General features: G+C 43.0%; 2 protein-coding genes across 4 annotated transcripts in view; one reads left to right on the forward strand and one right to left on the reverse strand.

The window, feature by feature from the left end:
* The window catches only part of SERAC1 (serine active site containing 1), a 31,530-nt gene extending 26,984 nt beyond the window's left edge, over positions 1–4,546 (forward strand). Inside the window, exon 18 of the transcript XR_013837663.1 lies at positions 37–4,546. The gene's annotated coding sequence lies outside the window, so the exon portion shown is untranslated. The remainder of the gene's footprint in view (positions 1–36) is intronic.
* Positions 3,012–23,241, reverse strand: part of SYNJ2 (synaptojanin 2) — a 56,135-nt gene continuing 35,905 nt past the window's right edge. For all 3 annotated transcript variants that reach the window (XM_079971861.1, XM_079971860.1, XM_079971862.1), the window contains exons 13-27: positions 23,124–23,205; positions 22,297–22,437; positions 20,745–20,937; positions 19,460–19,618; positions 18,729–18,885; positions 17,365–17,482; positions 15,654–15,872; positions 14,095–14,173; positions 12,180–12,348; positions 11,467–11,643; positions 10,263–10,397; positions 8,355–8,467; positions 7,286–7,394; positions 6,761–6,963; positions 3,012–5,391 (exon numbers count right to left, since the gene is read on the reverse strand). In XM_079971861.1, coding sequence (XP_079827987.1) covers positions 4,606–5,391; positions 6,761–6,963; positions 7,286–7,394; positions 8,355–8,467; positions 10,263–10,397; positions 11,467–11,643; positions 12,180–12,348; positions 14,095–14,173; positions 15,654–15,872; positions 17,365–17,482; positions 18,729–18,885; positions 19,460–19,618; positions 20,745–20,937; positions 22,297–22,437; positions 23,124–23,205 — 2,840 coding nt within the window. In that variant the 3' untranslated portion in view covers positions 3,012–4,605. The remainder of the gene's footprint in view (positions 5,392–6,760; positions 6,964–7,285; positions 7,395–8,354; positions 8,468–10,262; positions 10,398–11,466; positions 11,644–12,179; positions 12,349–14,094; positions 14,174–15,653; positions 15,873–17,364; positions 17,483–18,728; positions 18,886–19,459; positions 19,619–20,744; positions 20,938–22,296; positions 22,438–23,123; positions 23,206–23,241) is intronic.

A 23,241-nucleotide genomic window follows, 5' to 3' on the forward strand; every position in this document is an offset into this window, starting at 1 on the left:
GTGGGATCGAGTGTTCTCTTTCCATGTGCTCTGCAGGGCAGGAAGGGAGCGCTGTTCTGTGTCATCCTTTTTGAAAGATGAGTGGCTGAAGAAACTTGGAGAGGTAAGGGGCAATAACTTGCCATGCTCTCTTCCTACTCTGTTTTGCAGTCTTGATAAAATGTTAAAACTAAGGCCTAGCTCACATGTGTATGTACATCATTTAATCTTTCATCACATGGTTGCTTAATGCTTGATGGCTGATAAGCTGTGAAAACTGTCATGTGAAACACCTTTTACACCAAATTTGTAGAAAGTATTGTGTCTAACTGACTTGTGATTTGTTTATGATACTTCACTTTGACATGACGCAGGTGATGAGTGGACAAATAAACATGTGACCTTGTCCTAAACTGTATAATGGGTAATAAAACCGAAATTCAGTCTTCCTCTCCTATGCCATGAATTATTGAAATATTTTGTCTCTTATCAGATGTGAGAATGTATGTGGATTTATTTAGACACAGTTCTCTGTACATATTTCTAGAGTTGTATCCTTAAGCACAATTTTTAGTCTAGAAATCAAAGTTCTGATTTCCCATCAAAAAACATTTTAAAAACAGTCAAGCCACTTGACAGCTTTTTTATTATCATACCAATACTTTTTTTTTATTTGTATTTGTTCAGACTGAGCAGCGTGAACTGCAATTGATTGCACAGAGGACGCTACTGGCAAGATCTAAGTTTTAATGAGATAGCTCACCAGTGAGCCAGTTATAGGATATAGTGCCAAAGGCCAGATACTTCACTTCTTCAAGCAGTGTAATAAAAATAACTTTTATTTGCAATTTATAAATCGACTTAAATTGGTTTTCCTTCTAATGCTTTTATTATCATGCAAATGAGCTGCCACAAAGCTGTTAAATTATCTTTGTTGCAGAGAATATTGGCACTAACTTATAAACCATGCTCCTTTTTAAAATAGGCATTCATGTTTTATGTTGGAATGTCGCCATAAATATCCAGTAATAACTTTTTAATTTCTTCATTAAAGAGGAAGGGTGAGGGGTTTCATAACACGTTCCGCAGGAGTTAAGCTGAAGATTGTCATTTGTCCCTACCCACCTTTCATTTGTGTGGGACACTCAAAATAGCCTCTTGAAATCCTACCTTTTGCTAAGTGTTGAGAATGAAAAGGATAGGTGGAAAGTAGAAAAGGAATTGGGAACTGGAGCTGGCTAGTGGGCTGGATCCTCGTCTCCCCTGCCTGCTGTGAGCCATATGTGGCAAGTGGGCATCACACATGACATCAGGCAAGTGGGGTGACTTTTGAACCAAATGGCATCACCTGGCAAGTCTAATTGGGTCCATGAGCAGGATCTTTCCCACCACTGCAGTAGCATTTCTGTTCTAAGTCCTGATCCAGAAATGTACCTGTGCAGAAGTAGGCTGTGTGCGTGGCTGCTTAACTGCCCAGTGCTTTGAGAATACTAGTGATCCCTTTTGGTGAAATGGAGTGCTTAAGCACAAGACAACTTTTAAGCCCATCAATGTTGTTTCTTATTATAAAATATACTTTTACCTTCATGGCCTACTTGTGAGCTTCCCAGAGTCAGCTGGCTGACCACTGTTGGTGATGAAAAGTTGCAGAAGACTCATAGGTCCAATTCACCAAGGACCTCCGTTACTTTATGCTGAAGTGAAGTGCACACTAAGCAGTGAGATCTCTAGCAGTTGCCAGTTTCTGTCTATACTGAGTAGCAAACCCACTTTGGGTCCACGCCTCATTTGGTGAGAGAATTTGCCTTGGTTGTGCTGATAGATTATGTTTTTCAGGTGGGATGAGGAGTAGGACTCTGTTGATTCTGCTTTGATATGGTAGGTCAGGTTATCCTCCTGGGCCATCTCTGTGAGTTGGGGGCACTGGTTTATGATGTTTACAACCCAAACCAGGCTTTTCCAAATAGTAGTATTGGGTGACTGTACCTCAGGCCCTCTCAAAATTCATCTGCAGGCTGTTAAAATCATTAGGAGATCTTGGACAAGGTGTCACCAGCTCCATTGTTCTGTAAATTAGCAGAGGCAATGCATGTCTGGAGGCAATTGTGGACTGGATGAGGGCTATTGCAGCTGAATCCTGACAAAACGGAGACTCCATGGATAGGTGGTTCCAAGGTCTAGGAATTGGGTTGTGTACCAGTTCTGGATGGGATTGCAATTCTGCAGAAGGAGGAGGTGTGTAGTTTGGGGGCGGGGCATGTGCCTAGATCCATCAGTGTCACTAGAGGCCCACCTGACCTTGCTGCCTTAGAGCACCCATGGCCAACTTTGGTTGGGGCAGCGATTTCAGTACAAGGATGGCCTTGTTACAGTGGTCTATTGATTACTAATCTCACAGTTACTACTGCAATGCACTGTATGTGGGGCCATACTTGCACCTGGTTCAGAGGCTGCAGCTTGTGCAAAATGCAGTCCTTAGGCAGCCAGTGCAGATCTTTCTAAGCAGCCTATTAGCTCGCAAGCAAAGGTCATGGTTTTTGGGTCTCTAAGCAACTTGGGGCCAATTGTTAAGATCATCTGAGGAGAACCTGCTGGTTGTTCCATGACTAATAAAGTGTGACTTGGTGACAATGTGAAAGCAGGCCTTTTGAGTGATAGCACCCACCCCATTGGAATGCTCTCCCTTGGGTATTTCATGAATACATTAATGACTAATATATGCCTCTTTAACATTTATAAGTTTGCCCCAGCTTTCTTGGACTCATATTTTTGACCACTGCTCAGTTTTGTAATGTACAGATGAGTTTTGTTTTTAATCTTATCTTTTCCCTAGCTTCTTGGAAACATTATTAAATGTTGTATTTTTATTCAGCAGTATAAACATTGATTAAATAATCAATGTTTAGTCATTATTGTGTATCTGATTCCCTCCTCCTTTTATCTTTCTGGGCTCTAATTCATTGAATCATCAAATGAAACATCTGGCCTTTCAGTTTTGAGGACAATATAATACAAAAACAAAATAAGCCAAGTTCAGTTTCATAAAAAAGAAATTTAATGATATTATTTACAGCCTCGATACAAAAAAGGATAGTCAAATACTTTATAGTTCCCCCCTCTTCTGATCTTTACTATTTCAAAACAAATTAAAATCATGAAGTATGCCACTCCATCAAGTCACTAATAAATTACCAGTCTTAAACAATCACCTGATTCTATAACTCTGTTGCACATGTTCCCATATTATTTAACAATTATCGATAAAATTATCCTCTGCCTTTTATGCTCACACTACATTATCTGTCTGTTCTCTACAATAGTTTCCTTGAGGCTGTATTATGCCAAGGTAACTTTCACTCTCAGGACTGTAGCTCCAAAGGGTGAGAGCTGGGGGAACCTTGAGTACAGAAGTCTCTCTCATGTGTACCATTGATATTTCTACATATGCACATTTAGACTCGTCTTACCCTTGTCCAGCCTTCACCAACCTGGTGCTCTCCAGAGGTTTTGGACACCAGCTCCTGCCAGCTGGAGCTGATGGAAGTTGTAATCTAAAACATCTAGAGGGCTTCAGGCTGGGGGAGACTGCCCTAGGCAATATATGGCCTTCCTGATCACTGTGAGCCAAAGAGGACATGGGTCCTGTCAACAGGGTGATACACTAGGACAGGAATGGGGAGCCTGTGACCCTCCAGTTGTTGGACTACAATTCTCACTACTGGCGTTCAAGCACAAGGTCCCCACCCCTGTACTATGAGAGGCACGTGTGATTGGCTTCCCAGCCTCTACCCAAGCCAGAGATGAGACTGCAACCACATTGCTCAGAGTTATACATTCTAGTGCTTTCATATAACCATAGCTTTAGTTTTCTCTGAGATACCATTTTCTATTTATTAGCTGCTTTATCGCTTGGGACTCCTACATGGCAGTCCTTGGTACTACCAGCAGCACTACAGCTACAGCAGCCTTGGTTGACCATCTCCACATTATTCTGTTGTCATTAGGCACAATCTGCAGGTAATTTCCTCCCTTTCAGGCCTTGGTGGAAAAAAAACAACAGAGCGCTTACTGGCTTGAGCTCATTTGGTTTAAGCTTCCCAGACTCTGCAGATGTTAACAAGCATGAAAGGGAAGATGCAGAGGCAAACATACTGTGAGATCTTCAGCATGTTTATCCGGAATTATGTCCTACCCAGTTCACTAGGTCCTCTCCTAGGAAGTGTGTTCAGCTTTTCAAAGCAACTACCGCTGTGTGCCCAAACAGACACAAAATGCCTCTTTAGACATAATGCAGAAACCTCCATGCTATCCTTTTCACAGCAAGCGAGTACTATGGGACAGACAGCCTTGGTATGAAGTACAGAAAGCAAGCAAAGTGCAAATGAGAAGCAATTGTACCAAAAGGCATTATAGCATGCACATGGAAGAGAAAGTTGCCACTTACCATACAAATTAAATCAGAATTCATTGGAGGCGGCGTGGAGTGTGAAGTACCATAACGAGTCATTTAACTCAGTCCTTCCTGTACCAAAGGCTCTGAGAATAAAGCAAATTGTTTCAGCAAAAATCCTGTCCTGTTATGATTTGTTTGTTGTAGAAAAAGCAAAAGGGGGGGACGATCCACGCTCATAGTTTTAAACTGGTGTTGGGGTCCACACAGGCATTTTGGTTCGGCTTGGACGCAACCAGTACACTAGGACTTTCAGAGATGGTGCCGCTGTTGCCCTCCTCACCAAATGTAACCCAGTGGCTGAAATCACTTGCACTGGGGAGTTTCACATCTTTTGGAGCGTGTGTTGGGCTGATCGGCAGCGGTTGAGGGATTGACTGATAAGCAATGAAGTCAGTCTCCAGGTCTAAAAGACTGGTGCTCCCTCTAAGAAAGTCGTCGTCTGAAAGCTGCTGGTGTTGCTGCTGGAGGCACATGGGCGGAAGAACCTGCAGGCCGCTAATTAACTCTGAAGTCATGAACCTCGAAGAGTCGTCTATTGGGCTGGTCATGGCTCCTGCTGCTGCAGGTAGAAAGGGCTCACTTGGAGAAAGTGGGATGGAATCAGACTGAGTGTGAGACGGATTGTTGTTATTATTGGAATTAAATGTTAACCCCTTGAGAAACAGGCTGTCACTGCTCTGGAGTACTTGCAGATGAAAATCGGGAGGGGCAGATTTCTTTCTCCTCGGTGGAACTCTTGGAGCATGGGTAGAATTCTGAGAAGGAAGACAAGAGCTCTCCTCTAGAAGACGCAAAGCATCGCTGCTCCTTCTCCTCTCAAGGATTTTGCCTGGGGGGACTGTTCTTGGCTTAGGAACAGGGGCTGCTCTGGTAGGACTTGTAGCAATGGCTCTAGCCTCAAGGCAAGACTCTGGCAGCGCAAAGGAGAAGTGCTCAAACTGCTCTTCTGGAGAAGGAGGCTAAGAAAAGGATGTCATAATGTCAATCAGTTGCTATTCAACCAGCCCCATAGTGATTAAAAAGAGAGACAATCGCACATACCCACCCCCAAAGCAAAGCTGATGTATTCTTGACAGAGGTAAGATGGCCTTCTCTAATTCTGTACATGCAGCATTCTAAAATCTTAATATATCCATTTAAAAATGTGCTTAAAAGCTTCAACATTCCAGAGAAAGAATTACGTCCTTTCCATGGCTCTCATTCCTCCTGCTAATTATGAACTCTGTCTCAGAGTGCTAACAAGCTTTGAAGCCAAAATATGGCCATCAAGGAAGAGGAGGTGCCTGCATGCTCAGGTGAACTCTCAAGTTTGCAGAAGTACAAAAATCTTTTTTTAAAAAAAATCTGAAGGGGAAATCTCTCACCCCCTTAAAAACAGACTAGTGAGGACACTGCATGCTTAGTATATAGTTGGAAAAGATAAATGGGCTGCGGTGGAGGGACAGAACACAGCTCAGTTGGCTGTGGAATAGCTGAACACAAGGAGTTAGAAGCTGACCAGCAACATTGACTCTAATTTACTTAATTTATTTTAACAATGTGTAACCCACCCTTCATCCAAAAATGGCATTCAAGCTGTTTAAAATACTGCTTTTTTTTGCCCCTCCCCTGCTGCTGTGGTGGTGCGGAAGTGCAAAGGAGAGGGGGCAAGAGCAGAGGCGGAGCTAGCTGCTCCAGCACCTGGGGGCAGGGTGAGCGTCCCAGCGAGGGTGGGGTGGCAATGTCACCCCCCCCTCAGGGATGACACCCAGGGCGAACTGCACCCCCTTTCCTCCACCAGTGGGCAAGAGAGAGGCCAGCTGAAAGAGAAGGCCAGAGAGCAAAAGGAGTAAGCAGGAGAGTGGAAAGTAGACAGGACCATCTATTTGTCTCTATTGGCATTTACTTATTCTCCCCTTTTTCTCCTTTTCCAAGAGAAATGGATATATAAATACAAAATGGGCAGAGGAACCCTCTCAGTGTCTGTCTAGGTGATTTCCTGGTTCACACAGAAAAGCTGTTTTTCATGTCCCCAGAACAGAAGTGAGAACTTCCCATAAAAAACCAATGGAGAAATCCAAGGTCATAATGTAGCTGGGATTGAGCAAGAGTGTGTCCTGGCTATTCATCTCACTCCCTATGTAACCCAAAGATAGCAGTCTTCTTTCTCCTTGATGGTACTCTGGGGGCACAGTTTTTGGAGATGAAGGGACTTTTGAAGGCCACATACCTATTAACTCGGCCCAATGACAAGTTCAATTGCAAACTTCTACCAACTGCATGTGCAACCCCCAAATTTGCCCTCTGAATATTGACTGAACCCTATAGAAGCATCTAATGGAGACTTACACATCCTGGCTTCCCTCCCATCCTCTGCATGGGTGCTGGTTTCTTAGCAGAGGGAACTTTTGGTGCTGGACGCTGAGGTACGAGCACTGGGGGTGGTTGCAGGCTGTTAAGTTGTGCAGACTTTGCAACACCAGGGAAGCTTTCAGATTTAGTGACAGTTTGGTTCCTTCCTGAAATGGGTGCCAAGGCTTCCTCTGGAGTTACTGAAATACAGAATTGTAGAAATCTACTTATCCTACATGCCAGGTAAATTCAAAAGTTTTATTTGCCCAAATAGTCTTATTCACATCAACAGATCAGTTTGAAAATGGAGCAGTATATTCAAGTTGAAACAAAAATACAAGCAGTATTTTAATCCAAACTGACAGCTCCTCAGGTTTCACTACAGGAAATGAGAACAGCAGTGATTAACATTTTAAGATGGCGCCCAAAAGAAATGTTTCTTAGGCATGCTTATGTAGCTCTGAAAAGATAACATAGAAACAGATATTATCAATGTTCTTAACTGAAATTTGTTCATGTTACCTCCTTTTGCTTGCATCAGGCATCTAATCGCTTCCTCTGCTTCCTGAGGGGTGGTGGTTTTGATCTGCTTGACATTATATGGCTTGCTAATTCCAGTCCGTGATTTTGGCTTACAAAAATTTAAAGGAAAACAAATAACAGACGGAGTGAGCCCAGAAGAAAATCATGCATATGCCACTTTCTAAAGCAGAGTATAAACAGGGAAGTAGCCTTAACATTTTCAGAGTGGTTAGTTTTTGTCTACCAGCCGTGAATTAATGTGAATAAATCCCTCTCACAAGAAGGAATACTTATATATGCTTCATCTGACTCTCCCATTCCACTATGCCCTTAGGTCTTCCAATAGCTCCTGTTTAAGGAGCTGCCACCACTTGGTGTGCTGATTAGGCCTTGGGCAGGTATGGGGAACCTGGTGCCCTCCAAAAGTTGTTGAGTTCCAGATCTCATCAGCCTCAACCAGCCTGGCCAATGGCAAGGGATGATGGGAGTTGTAGTCTGACAGTATCTGACAGGCCACAGGTTCCCCATCCCTGATCTAGGGGCTTCACTGCTGGGGCACCCTAACCCCAGAACTGTAATATTTCTAGGAAAGGTCCTATACAAACATGTTGTTTCTTTACTTTACCAAATTGGCAAAGGATGAACAAAGGATGGACTTTGCTGTCATATATTGGCAAGGTCATGGTGTGTGAGATGCTCCTGAAATGACTCTTTCTAGATGCATACGTCCATGCATGAGTGTTTTTTCTGGCTGCCCTTTTAACATCTTCATCCCACAGATAATGGTTGCTATGAAACTTCAGCATCTCATAGATGACATTGGAGATTTCAAGCACAATGCAAAAAAATAAATAATACACTGGGTACTTTACACATCTGATGTGTCTGATGACTTTTTAATATTTTTTTAAACATCACAAACAATTTCAACATATGTTGTATATGCTGCCTTGGATGGATTTCTATCCAGAAAGGCAGGATATGCGTAATTGTAAATACACTGTTTTCTTTTTCGTCTCACCTCTTGCCCTCCACCAAATGACTCAAACAATTGTGCTGAACTACTCACTGGTTGCTGAGGTGCCCCTGGAAGAAGCTTTGCAGTCTGCAGGATGGAACACAGAGAGTGGCCTCCTGAAGAGATGAACCCATCTGATGTGGATTTTTTAACAGATACTCCAGCTGGAGGAGAGACACATGCATTGATTTCTGACATTTTGCATGTGCGTGTGTTAAAAAAAAAAAAAGTAACAGTGAAAGCACTACAGTTCAGCCATTGATTTAAACAATTCTGGTCCTTGGAGCATGCAACATGTAACAGGTCAGAGGGCAGAATTCTGCCCTAAGCTAATAAATCATTTTAGGTGGAATCTAGCATTGTGTAAGCAGACTTCGCCATCTTTTCTTCCCCGAGCACACCCTCATAACCAGTTCCAGGATGCAGGGGGAGGAAGACAGTGGTGGAAGTCCCACTGCAGAAGCCCCTTCTGCTCACCGGATACAGCCCTTGTTTGCTCCAGTGGTTAATGCTCCAAGATAGGCTGGGCTGCATCTGTACTTGGGGTTCTTGCATAGAGTGGCATATGCAGATTCCCCCACAGCAGCAGGTACTACTGCTAAGTCACCAGATTGCTCTGCTCCTGCTGCTAACCCTGCTCCTCTCAGCTTAACCTGTGGAGTGACAGCTGTGGAAGAAGCACACAGATGCATCTTTCACATGTGAAATGGTGTCCTGCGGTTTTGCTCAACAATCTGTCTCCTTACTGTGCTTGCATTAGTAGACACAGTTCAGCTGTGTGCATTAAGTAAAAAACCTGCACCTTTGCAGTCATGAATGAAGAAACTTGTGGCACCTTAAAGGTTAATAAATGTATTAAGCCATCATAAATTAGTTATCCATTAAGTTGCTGCAATTCCACTGCCCGGTGGAACGCCTTCCCATCAGATGACAAAGAGAGAAAACAGTTACAAGCAGTGCTATTTTTCTAGAAAAAAAGGTGCTGGAAGACATCTGAAGCCCTGTATTTTTAATATTTGATGTTTCACTGTGTTTTTATATTTATGAAGTTGCCCAGAGTGGCTGGGGCAACCCAGTCAGATGAGTTGGGTATTAGTAATATATCATGTTGCAGCAACAGCTCTGAAACCATGACCCCTTTGAAAACTGTTACAATTGTCTTTTCCTTTTAACTGAGTTTCACCCACTTGGACAGTACATATTACAAAGCATTTGGTAGGATCTTTCCATTCAAAAGTCACCCTTTTCTATCAGAGCTTAGGGAGTTAAAAGAAAGAAAGAATGGCATGCAAAGGCAGAACGTGACATCAAATATCAGACAGTTAACACCCATGCACATTTACTCAAACATTCTGCAGAGTTTCATGGGTCATGCTCCCAAATGAGTGTGATTGCTGCTTTTGTCAGACTAAAACTGCAAGGATTTATACAGCCAATGACTCAGTCTTATGTAAACTGGGCCAAGTTTGCTACTGGGCCAGGTTGAAAGTTCTATGCTAATTCACAAACCTATAAACAACCTGGGCCCAAAGTACCTCAAGGACCATCTGAATGCTTATGCTCTTCCTTGATCATGGAAATCATCTGATGGTGGTTCCCCAATGCCCTGAGGTCCAGCTGGCATTTACCAGGGACTGAGCCTTTCATGTGGCCGGTCCCACCCTATGGAATTCTCTGACAGGAATCATCCCTGCCTACATTTCCTGAAAACTCTTATCCAGATAGGCCTTTGAAACATGCATTTCTTTTTCCCAGCCAGTTTTCATTTATGTTTTGGGTCTTATTGTAATTTTGTATGTTGTCTTCTGCCTCGCAGTATTTTTTAATGAAATGCCCGCAGGCAATAAATCTCACGGGCTTCAGCACACTCCTTTCAGTGTTCTGGCTATGCTGTGGCTTAGAGGAGCCAGCAATCCAAACACTGTTTTCCGCACAGAGGGAGAAAATGGAGCCCCCCACCTGGAGGAGGAGGTCGCTGTGGTGGCTGAGGTTGCCGAGGCCTGCCTGGGACAGAAAGAGACCTGCTCGGGGAACGATGGTGAAACTCCCCACCTCCGTCCAGCTCTTGTTTCGGTTCGATCAGGTCAGCATCATCTAGGGACCGTGTCAAAATCATTAAAAAATAGAAAACAGACCAATGCAAGGAAAAAAGCCATGATATCAAAAAACAAATGTTTACCCATCAAAGAAGGCAAGCTGAGAAATGAACCAGGAGAAACTTCCCAAGTGTTCAGTGACTCAAAATTCAACCACCCTCTTCTGTCAAGCGGCAATGTATCAAGCTTCATCAACTGCTTGAGCCGTTTCTCCCTCTCATTTTGGGGGGAATGAGTTGCAGGGAAGTCTGGCTAGCAAATGAAGTGGCGTTCTCTTTTAAGCACTGGGCAGAGGTTTCTGAAATTTATTTGCTTTCAGTGGCATGGAGTTTGGGTCACATGGTTTGCTCTCAAGGGACAGTGAGACAGAGCTTTCTAAAAAGGACCAGATGTATACTCAGTGCATATCTAAAAGGCACACAACATACATATGGTGTACAAATGCCCTTGCAGGTCCCACACCATGTGCAATGGAGGCTGGGATAATGTGATGAAAAGCAGAGGGAAACCGATCAGGTGACTCCAGCTTGCGGTCATGGGAACCCAAATACCAAACAAGGGATTCAATATAGATTGAGATCAAGTGACAAAAGGCGACTGAATATACCTTTCTATATGAAGGACATATTGAAAGAAATAAACCCGTACTTATATTTTGCATGGAAGTATGTGTCTGTGTTATATAAATTTAGCTCCTTCATTTTATTATTGGTTTGTTTTATACTAATAACAAAAACATTGCTTTTTTCTGTGTGCTGCATTATATAGCCGTGGATGAAAAATACTTTGTTCAACCAGTTTCAGTTCAAAGCTTGTAAAAAGTCAATAAACAAAATGCATGCGCACACACACACACACACACACACACACACACACGATTGGGCTTGACTCAGATAATGAGACTTGACAAGGAACCATTTTTTCTCTGGGAACAATGACAATTTTAACTTGGTCAGCAAGCCACACCCACAGTGTAACTTGTTCATGGAAGCCAGTTTCAAAAGCCCAATCACTGTGCTTTGAACGCACCAGTTGTCTAGTCAGCTACTATCCTATAAAGATGTTACCTTTATACAGATGCAGCTTTCTTCCAGCATGGTGAGGTTTGTTTGCATGTACCGTGGATGCCACCATCAAACATTCAGGCCCATCCACCAAATCGTCCACTGCTAATGCCACTTCTGTCGTTAGAGGTAAATGTGGCGGCATGTCATCCAAATCATCATCATCATCAAGGATATCACCTAAATCAGAAGATATAGCAATGGTAATATTGGTGGGAAACTGGACTATCTGTTCTTGGTTCTTACTCGAGTTGCAATTTGTATAAAAAGGAAGCAGGAATGTTTAAAAGTGAGGTGTAGTGTCATTTTCCTATAGAAAGGATCAGAGGGCTGTGAGGGGAACCTTTGCACATCAATCAGGGCTTTTGAATCCCTCTCCTGAATGTAGCCCCATCATATCGCTTAACAAAGCTCTTCCAAAACACTTCTCTTCCAAAACACTTTCCAATGCAACAAGAGAAGCAGCAGAAGCAACAACAACAAGAAGAAGAAATAGGGAAATCCTTCTGCTAAATGCCCATTTCTTTTTCTGCAGCTGTCTCTGGCAGCAAGTCTCACTATAGGAAGTACAATGAAGAGGAAGGTTAGCAAATAAGTGTTGCAGGAGTGAATCACTGCTCACTTTCCTGATTCCAAAGATACCAATCAAGAGCACACAGAGAGACTTGCAGAGAAACTGAGGGCTCACACATCTAGCTACAGTCCACGCCACAAACCTTCTGATTCATAATCTAAACTTGTAAAATCAAAATTTTCCTCCAGTAGCCAGGAGTTTGCTGTGGGTGACATGGGGGCGATGCTGTCTCGTTTCCTAGTGATTTCCTCCTGAAGGCCCTTCAGCCAGTCCTGGGTTTTAGGCCAGATCTTCACTGTCTTGCCTTTAATCTGCATTACAAAAAGAAAAAAGGAAATTGGTTAATCAAATCACTGCGCACAAACAAGACCCAACCTTCAAAAGAATATAAACTGAAAGCCTAGTTCACAGATTGAAGACAAAAGCTGTCAGCTAAATATTCTGAAGAGTAGGTGGAGCTCTTGACTGGCTACTTTTGATAGCTGACATGTAGAGGGAAGGTACTATGACATTTTCCCCACTCTTTTGTAATACTCTAAGGTTTTGTTTTGTCTTGATGGTGGCTGAAGTGTGTTCAAGGACCATTTGCACTGTGACGCTGATGGGGGACTAGCCCTGGTTACATAAACAGTACGTTGCCTACTCTCTAGAAGCTATGGAATAATTATGCAATTCTTCAGTGCCTTATCAAACTGCTTACTTGCCTAGTCTAATCTGAACTCTGAAAATACTGCTACTCCACTGTTAATGCCCTTTTCCCAGCCACTGATGATTATGGTAAAACCAAGAGGGCCAAGATGATTCATCTGTAAAGTAGTACTGCATGCCTCTCCCTCTAAAGGAAGTTGGTCATTTATATATGCCCTGCATTACCGACTAATTACACAGCACATAAGAGTGTTTATGTTAATGCTAGGTAGGGGATTTAATTTGTGTGAGTGTTTCCTGGAGAAATTTGACCTGCTTTTCAAAGCAACGGCGTAGCGTGGGTTGTCAGCACCTGGGGCAAGGCAAGTAATTTGCGCCCCCTAACCCGGGGCAAGGCAAGTAATTTGCGCCCCTAACCTGCCGCCGCTGCCAGCTTCTTCTTGCTGCTGCCTGGGCTGGGGTATTTACAGTAAGGTAGCCACGGTGGCGGCGGCGGGTCCGTGTCAGGTGATCTGAGGCGAGTTGCCGCTGACGCTGCCGCCCAAACGACGCCACTTGCCCGGAGGAGGAGGGCAGAGAGGCGAGGAAAATGCAACATGGCCCAGCAGCTGCAGCAGCAGGGGCTGTGAGGAGGGGCTGCCTGGCGCGCCCTTCGCGGCCCTGATGCGCGGGGACCGCGGCGAGCACTGAGAGCCGCTGCCTGCCGGATGCCTTCAGCCCGGACGCGTGCACAGCTTGTCGGTTCCGCGAGACATGGGGCTCTGCTACAGCCTGCACCCGAGGCTCTTCAGCGACTCCGGAGGCGGCAAGCACGCCCCCCCCAGATGTTGCGCCCGGTGCAGCTGGCCCCCCCTGCAACCCCCCACGCTACGCCACTGTTTCAAAGTCCAAGTGTGCATAGTATTGACTTGATCCACCCATATTCACATCACTGACATCCTTAAAACTGAGGATCCTTGAAGTTCAGCCTACAAAATGTCACTCTCATACAAAACATAAAGACAATGAGTCCTGTGGAAAATTAAAGACTAATGGATTTATTGTGGCAATGGCATGAGCATCTAGTGAAGTGGGCAAGTGCATGCCGTAATAAATGTATTTAGTCTTTAAGGGATGACAGGAGTCTTCCTTGTCTGAGTAGTCACATCCACCAGCTTATAGTTTTCAGAGATTCTCTCTGGAGCTTGTATTAGTAGCTGACTTTAAAAAAAACAAAAAAAAAACCAGTCAGCCTGAAACTACAAGCTGGTGTTCAGGGAAATGTCAGTTCCATATTAAAGATGTGGTCCAATAAGGACTGTAAAAATGCCTGGCATTCAAATAAATCAAAGAGAATAGTGAATGTCAGCTCTCTCTCCAATAGCCATTAAGTACCTAAAATAGTGCAGGGAATTTTTTATTTTCCTTACCTTGGCACCATCTACATCAAGAACTTGAAGAGCAGACCTGCTTTCTGCAAATGTTACAAGCATCTGGCCTCCATTGATCCTGACAAGAATAGAAAGAAAGAAAGAGGTGGTCAGTCAACTGTGCACATGCCTATTACTTCCCGCACTTAGTCTTGTGAATAATATAATTGCCTCCAATGCTTTTAGGACAGATGGTACTAAATTTCTCATCATGCTCATTCAGAGTGAATGATTCTGTATCTGTGCCTAACTGAAAAGCTGGTGTAAAGAGAGAATGTCTGATATGTTGTTTCAATCACATCTTATGTTCTCACTCTGTGCTTAAAATTAGAGCAGATTTAAGCTGAAATGGGGAAGAGGGGAAGCATGAATGGCTTAGGTGACTTCTTTTAATATTTCTTAGGTAATATCCAGATTGGCTCTGGCTGTTGCTCCCCAGCAACTGGTACATTGCCTTTGAATCTGAATCTCCTTTGTTTTGAGATATGTACATTATATGTGCATATAGCTTTCATGACTTGAAACTTCATTTTCTTGATCCTGTATCCTTAAATCTGCCACAAGTGTTGCTGGGTATCTAGGAGAGCTTATTGAAAGGGGGCTCAGCACTTTTTGGAATGGAGTTGTACTGCCATATACTAAAGGACCACATAACGTTGATGATAGAAAACATGTATTATTTCTGCTTTGGCACACTTCAGTGATTGCTATGATGATACACTCACAATTGGGGTGACTGAACGGTGGTAAAAGGATGAGTTTTTTCAAAGCTTCAGCACAAGGCAATAGGAATTCTATTCCACGCTGATGATCATGACAAATAACTAGGTTGTGGGATAAATTCTGGGACAAGTAATTTATACACAAGGATGGTGGTGCCTTTTGACTATGTGCCAAAGGTATGCAAATTTGTTAAATAATGTGAAGATCCAATACAGAGATGAGGCTGCATTATTTGCACGCATACACAATGCTCAATGTATGTGAGGAGAAACAACAACACATTATATCAGAGTATAAAAGCTTTTTGTTTCAGGCAGCCAAGAACACAGTGTTCTGACCCACCTGTGTATGAATTAGGGTTAAGTCCATTCAGCATAAATAATTCAGAAATATACCCAGAACGCAAGAGAAGTGTGTGCATTTTTAAGCTGACGCTTTGGTTTGCCCTAAGGTACTACTTCAGGGTAAGCTGTCAAGCTTGTCTGACCAATTCTCTAGAGGAGACCACTAGCTCTCAGGAGCCATTTCATCAGATAAACATACAGGAAAGCTGACCTGCTATTTCCTAAGCACAGTGGCTCAACTTTGTGGTCTACTTCACTTTGACCTTCCGTTGTTATGGCTGTGATTGTTGATATTAACTAAAAACGATGCTCAATAAAATGTATTACTTGGAAAAAGGATTGTGGCCCTGAAATATCCTCTGATAATTATTATTTGTTGTGACATGGACAAACTTCCACACTTCACAGAAACTCATTTCAGTCACAGGAGCAAGAAGTTAGAATCCAAGCCACTGGGGTGTAGATTTTTTTTTATGAGAATAATATTTGTACCTTACAAGTACAACAATGCCATAAGTCTCAAAGATTTGCATTAGTTCGGTACGCAAGTCCTCTGGAAATTCATCTCTCTCTTCAGGTGATGGTGTCTGCAGAGTCACCACTACCGTGGCATCCAGGGGACCCTGGAAGGATGACACTTCCTGGAAAACTTTCTCCCGAGCCGCCACATCAACTTCTTGGACTTCTACTTCCACAATAGCTAAAACAGGCCTAATCAGAGAAATAAGAAGAAAGAGATGGGTGAGGGAAACCAATAATTCCAGGGAAAATAAAGAAGTAAGAAGACGGAGGGAAATGTTGACTTGTTATTAAAAATTGTTGGCACAATCAAAGCAATTGGAAATCAGGCCTGTTTAACACACATAGTTTCATTGCTTGGTTTCCCAATATATCTGATGGGGCAACTTCTGCAACACTTTATTTTATTTTTAAAAATAACATATCTGTCCACACAATCATATAAGAATCTATACAAAGAGTTGGTCAACTGGGGAAAAGCCTATAGCCATAGGAGACTGATGGATGAAAGGCCTTGTTCTTCACAGTGGCAGACCAACTCTAAAAAGGCAAGACAAAATTCCCTCCTCTGTTGTTGTCAAGTACCCATCCAGATACCACCATTACTGACAGCAACCTCCTAATGGCAGGGTAGCCAGAGGGAGGATTATGTGTGTCTGCAAATGACATATAGCCTCAGCCTACAGGTGCTGTCTAACAGGCAAGATTTCTGTCTTCTGATATTTTTGTTACATTTTAGGGAAATGCAGATACTAAAAGCAGTGGGAAAATAAAAAACACAGCAAAAGTTATTTATGCTTTAATTATTTTACGAAGGAAACAAATCAAGTGTAGAATCAAAGCTTGAAACAAAACATTAGCCTCTTTCTCTTTCTTTCCCTACATTTTTTCATAAAATAAAGTAAGCTTCACATGTTTTTATCCTTAAGATTTGCCATCACAGACTATCTCCTTTCCCCTCTGGGCACCCAGTGAGCACAACTGACTTTCCATGATGCAGCAAAATGGTGGCACAAGATTACAGCAGTTGTGGAGTCAGGGAACCAATTACAACCATCGGCTGGGTCACACAGGGATAGGTGGAGGGGTAAAATTGCATATGGGGTTGCCCATGTTGTTTGAAATGCTTTAGTTTTGCACCAATCATTAATTGATCCAGAATTATGGATTCATATGACAATTTCAGTTTCAACGTGACTGGCTTCACGTGACCAATGCTACCTGCTTTTTGGTGTTCTGATGACCACATAATTTTTTTTTTTATGAGAAAAGGCTCTAGGATCACACTGATAGCATAGGGTGCCACAAAGGGCTAACTGGGATTCCTCAGAAACTGTCAATGCTGCACACCTAATTGGCCAAAGGATTTTGTGAGCATGAACTAAGCACACACTCCTTTATAGTGAATTAGGTCAATCTCACCAACTATTGTCTGCTCTGCCTGGCAATGGCTCTCCACAGTCCTGGATAATTTTCTCATAATCTTTTTTTAAATCTGTGATATTTTGAATTAGAGATGCTAGAGGCTAAACCTGGGACTTATGCATGCTTTTGCATGCCGCTTTCCATATGAGCTACAGAAGCATCTTTTACTATGCAACAGTACAGAAAAGCATGACAATCACAGAAACAACAGCATCTCTGCCATTTCAGAAGGGTTATGCTTCTGTTGATGTTACGGTACCTGTGATCGCTTGCCTGGAGTTCAGCTCTTCCATAATACATCAAGGCACCAGGAGACCAAATGGGTCTGATTTTGGTTTCTGGACTGAGATCAGTGTCAAAAAGATTGATCTCTCCAGCTTTGTAAAAGAAAACAGAATTCAGTTTCAGAGTTTAAAATCATTAGAGCAAACGTTCAATAAAATGTTGGGACTTCAATCACTTTTTATGGTGGCTTATAACTTATGTGGCACCCAACTGTCAGGACGCAAATTATTATTATTGTCAGAGCTGCCTCTAGGTCCCAGCTCACAGAGGACCAACGCTAGGCTGTCGTAATGTACAAAAGTCTTTATTGAAGTTCAATTTCCATTTCAAAGCCGCAGCGCGCAGCCCTACGTCTTAAACCCTAGATCGGCGAAGTCCCGTCTGAATCTCCTCCCCTCTGACACCAGTTTAAGATCCTAGCCCTGCTCCACCTTTTCTGCTGCTCTCTTCTCCTCTGGGTCCTCCTGCCCGCTGGGGCATTCCCCTTTCTGGACTCCTCTGACGCTGAGTCGCTTAGCTCCTCCCCCTGCCTCCGGCGGGCTTTAGGACCCGGTTCCCAATCCTCATTCTCTGCTGTCCCACGCTCCTGTACATTTGAACTTGTCTCTCGCGCCAACCCAGTGACCTTCCTCCTGACCGTTACACTACTTCTGTCACTGCTTCCCTCTTCCGGGATACTGGCCGGATCTGACCTCCCCTCCGTTGTCTGACTCTCTGATGGAGGCGTGGTCAGCCCTGACTCCTCTCCTCTCCCTGCTGGGGGAGACGCTACTCCCGATACCTGTGACTCTTCCCCCCCACTATGCTCTGGTGGGGAAGCTGGTCCTGATTTCCAACTGCTGCTCTGGGAGTCCCCGCTGGCCCCTTGCTTCTGGGGTGTCCCCCTTGGGACCCCCCTTGCCCTGGCCACCGGCGCCCCCTTCTGTGAATCTTCCGATTCGCTGGAGAGGCTCATGGAATCTCTCGGGCCACTGTCATCTTCTCCTACGCTGCTCTCAGATTCTTCCCCTTTGCTCTCCATCTCCCCTCTTCCCTGTGCTTCTGCTCCTGAACCCCTGACAATTATATATATTATTTTAACACATGAGTACTGCAGTGGTATGGACAACAAAACACAATGCATTGATGGTAAATAGTAATTCATTTATGTCCACACAGGGTGACTCAAATGGTAAGTATGGCAATTTTGAGTTCTCTGCCCCACAGAGGTGTCCGTTGACACAAGAGGATCTAACTTTGGTACCCGTCTATAATTAAGCTATTACAATACATATCTTCATTTCGTGATCCAAAAAGAATTCTATCAGACTTTTAAAAAACTGAAAAGATCCTACCCACCCGTTTTATGAATAGGAAGTTTCTTCCTCCACCAAAGTACTCTGTCAGTCCAGGCTGGAGTTCTGCATTTGTCACTTGTATCATAAGCCTCTGAGCCAACATCGTACTTATATGTTGGACCAAAATTAATAGTTCCTTCATGAAAATCCTTAAAGATCTATAAAACAAATCACAGGTCATCTAAATCGTGGCTTATTATGGTGCCATCCATACAGTATTTTTTCTCTTGGTATAAAACAGATCTCCACCATGTAGCTCTAAGCACAGATAGCAGCCTGATTACAGTCATACCTCGGGATGAATACGCTTCAGCTTAAATATTTTTGGGTTGCGCTCCGCGGCGACCCAGAAGTAGCGGAGTGCGTTTCTTCTGGGTATCGCTGCTCGCGCATGCGCAGATGCTCAAAATGATGTCACTCGCATGCACGGAAGCGGCAAAACGCGACCCGCGCACACACAGTCGCATCTTACATTCGCTTCACAAATTTTAAGAATATAATTGTTTATTAAATGAATAATCACCCTGCCTTCCACTGCAAAACAGAAGGTGGCCTCAATAGCGTCCCTAAGTAGTCTCTCATCCAGACCCAAAGCTGCTTAGATTCAGCTAGGTTGCTGCAAAATGTGCATTCAGATCAGGCTTTGGGCATCTGCTTCAAATAACTAAAGAGCTTTCGGGTGAATATCTCTTTTACAGTAAATGCTCTTTCAAACAGCACCAGTCCCCTTACTTTTCCACTGGATTTCTGCTGCTGCAGTTGATCAAACTCCAGGAGTGTCTTCCAATCTTGTCGTTTGAGAAAATAAAATACTTCTTCATAGGTCAAGTCAATGCGGTAGTTAAAATCACCACACCAGAACACATAGTCATGGGAAAACATGCTTCTTCCCTGTTTGTGTGTGAGAGAAAAAAATGTATTTTCAAGCACAGATTAAACAACAGGATTTTAATCTTCCTTATTTCTGAGTGCTGTTTTAGAATTTTCTTCAGAGTATGGCCCATTAATAAATACCGGGCACTATGTTTCTTGATACAACTTTGATCTTTAGTTTCAGTACAGGCCACTATCTTATACTGAAACAATACTGATCCTATAATCTGGCACAATCACAGTTAACTAAGATAGTTCAAGCGAATATGCACATCTGTTTTGATGACGCATGCTTTTAACTTGAAAAATGTGCTTCTACCAACAGAAATGGCCCACACAGAGATATGAGGTGCAATGCTAGCTTCCTGGCAGGGGTGTCCCTGACATTTACCTGGAGGGAAATGGAGCGGTGGAGGCATTGATTCAGTACAAGTGCATCGGTGGAGCCAATCCAGTGCTCCTGCCAGTGAACCTGCCCCACCATGCCAACCTCCCTGCCATTTCACCCCTCCCACTCCTGGTAAGTGGTAGCAATTCTGTTGCCAGGAAACTAGTGTTGTTGGTTCCACCTCCCCAAGTGAGCCACTTCCTGTCCACTAAAGAACAATCTTCATATTAAATGAAGGTGAATTTGCCCCTTAAAACTATAGTCTCACACTACTATAAATATAAATTGAAACCAACTGTAATAAAGATTTACTACAATTCTCAACCATCAAGCTTTTGTTTAGAGTCCATTGTTTCAGCTAAATTTAAATGTTTGTTATAAAACCAAGCATAACAAAAACTCAAAACATACCCAACAAAAATATATGCGTTCCACATCAAATCGTGTCTGCAGCTATAGTATCACTAGAGGGCACTGTTAATATGGATATATTTTGAATACAGATGTACAAGCTACTTCTAAGCATGGTTTGCCCAAATTCAGGCTATCTTTTTAAGGCTTCAGAATCAGCAGCTACAGAAATCCACACACACGAAGATAAATGTCTTTGCTACATTCCCTGAATTAAGATTGGGGAGAAGGGAGAACGGGTGGAACTTTACACCCACCCGCCCCTGAATATATTCATTTTGCTCTGATAGTTTTCATGGGTGAGAATTCAGCACAACTCTAAATAAAACATTTCAAGAACCTCACCATTGGAAAGCTCAGCTTCTGTGTGATCTCTTTATAGTCCTCATTCCGCTCTTTCACCTGAGACTGACCAGCTGTCAAGTGGCTGCATAGAAAGCATAAGCTGGTGCTATGAAACTGAAAACGGATGGCAACTGCTCCTTTATTGCCAGCTTTCCCTCCCATTCCAGTCTTCACTGTGTCCACTGCTACATCCCTGGGCAGGAGAGAACAGCCAAAGACAAAAGGAAGCGTTTGCTAAGGAAGTGTAAAGGAAATACATAGAACAATAGGCACAGTAGACTGTCACTAGGTTGGCTGGATGGCCGTCTGTCTTGGATGATTTAGCTGAGATTCCTGCATTGCAGGGGTATGGACTAGATGACCCTCGGGGTCCCTTCCAACGCTACAATTCTATGGCTCCATGACTAGCAAAGAAGGATCCTGTGCAAGCCCTGCCAAAATGAATGAACATGGAAGGTCTGATGCATCTACATGGGCCTTACAAAAGAGAAACTGCCACTACACTGACTTTATCCAGCTCATGTATTTGTTATCTTGACGTGATGTCACAGAACTAGACTCCAGGTCTCTCCATCTAACACTTGTGACTGTCCTGTGGCCACACCCTCAACGCCCCTGCTTCTGACCCTCCTTGAGTGTTTTTGTCTGGCTGAACTGTGTTTCGAACATTGATAATGCCCCTTGCTTGTGTGTATGAAGGACAGAGCAGGGTGTTTGTGAGTGTGTATATCTGTGTGCATAGCAACTAGCCTAGCATACAAAGGTAGATTTTACATTCATTGCCCTTGCCCACTTTCGCCTCTGGCAGCACACTCACCCGTCGTGTGTGGCCACTGGGAGATTTCCCAGAATAAAATACAGCCAACTCCCTTCACCCCAATAAATTTTGACCCATTTTTCACCCATTCAAAACTCTAAATCACATTTGGCATAACAGCACTTCTGAACCTGGGTTTTTTTTAAAAAAAGTTTATTAAGGCTTAGATGAAACAACTGCCTTGAAAGAAATATATAGAATTAAACAGAAGCATTATATATTTTTTAATTTTGCTCACACTCCTTTGTTCATTTTGCCATCTATCTAGCCAGCCATATTCAAGATGCATGCCATTAAGCTTGCCCTAAAATATAGTTTCCTTAATGGAGGGCATGTCCAATTTGAAGACATATCAATAAAGATTCTAAGACTCACTGGTTGTACTCTGTGAATTATTCAAGCAGAATCCAATTCAAAGGGAGCAATTCATCAATCACAATTCCTGCCCATATTCTTTGAAAAAGAATGGAGTTTGCTGCAAGAATTACAGTTGGTAACAGGATCCCAACAGCAGAATCCTTAATTTAGTGGGTCTTACTTATGTTTAGGATTTCAGGCTCAATCACTGATTATGAAAGTTTCTTTTTTTAAAAAACAACAACGTGTGTAATGCAAAAGCAGCATGAGCAAGAGTGAGTAAATTCCCATTTAATAATTATTTCCCTTCACTTTCACCAAATTTGCAGTGAAAGAAGACTTCTACTTGCTCCCAGTTCCCCACTGCAGGGGATATACCTGATGAAGGGGACATGGAAAGGTCGTACAAAGATGAAGAGGCAAACACCAACAAGCTGTGCTGATGTCAACAGAATGTATCGATGTGTCCTGGAAAGGGCTTTCTGAAGCTGTTCCCCCCACATCTTCTTATTAGTTGTGCTGCAACAGGTAAACACAAGCATTAATTACAGCAGCAATTAATTGGATAGGGCATGAAATATTCTTCACTGGATAGAACACAGAGTTAATTCCAGAGCATATAAATGGCACCTTATTCATAACTCAGGGCTGCATCAGCACTTTATCTAACTATCATGTTCATACAGGATACACTGGTCTTACTCTGCTCCAGAGCCCCTCTGCGTCTCCACCACTTCAGGCAGATAAGACAATAATAGACCAGTGTCTAACAGAGATTCAGATAAATCAGCATTTTTCATTTCATTCTCTTTCTGCCATGTTTGAAAGGCTGCAAAATCATAGTTATTTATTGCAATGAATAAAGCCCATCTGAGTGTGGTTCACGTATGAATGAACATAACTTGATTATTCAGCACTTGATGATGTTCCATTGAATGAATGAATGCAGTTTCCATTTAAATTTATTGTGCTTGAATTGATATCAGGTGATATGAAAGATTTATTTGTGGTGATTCATCTTTGAAGGCTCATACATGCATGACAATCATCACTTGATGCCAGAGTCAACAGGTGATAAGCATGCATATGTGAACCAGCTATTAGCATTTTGTGAATTATGCACGCACCACTACACAGAGTATAAGCAACTATGTCAATATATGATATGGAGTATAATACAGTTAAATAGCTCACTTTAAGCATACCTAGCATTCACAATATTCCCAGCATTTAATTCTACCATCTCTTCAAATCCCACGGCAAATATGTCGGCCGGACAATGGTCATCTATGGTAACAGGAGGGGGTGGGGAAGAACACATAC

This window comes from Podarcis cretensis, assembly GCF_951804945.1.
Source record: "Podarcis cretensis genome assembly, chromosome: 3".
Classification (NCBI taxonomy): Eukaryota; Metazoa; Chordata; class Lepidosauria; order Squamata; family Lacertidae; genus Podarcis; species Podarcis cretensis.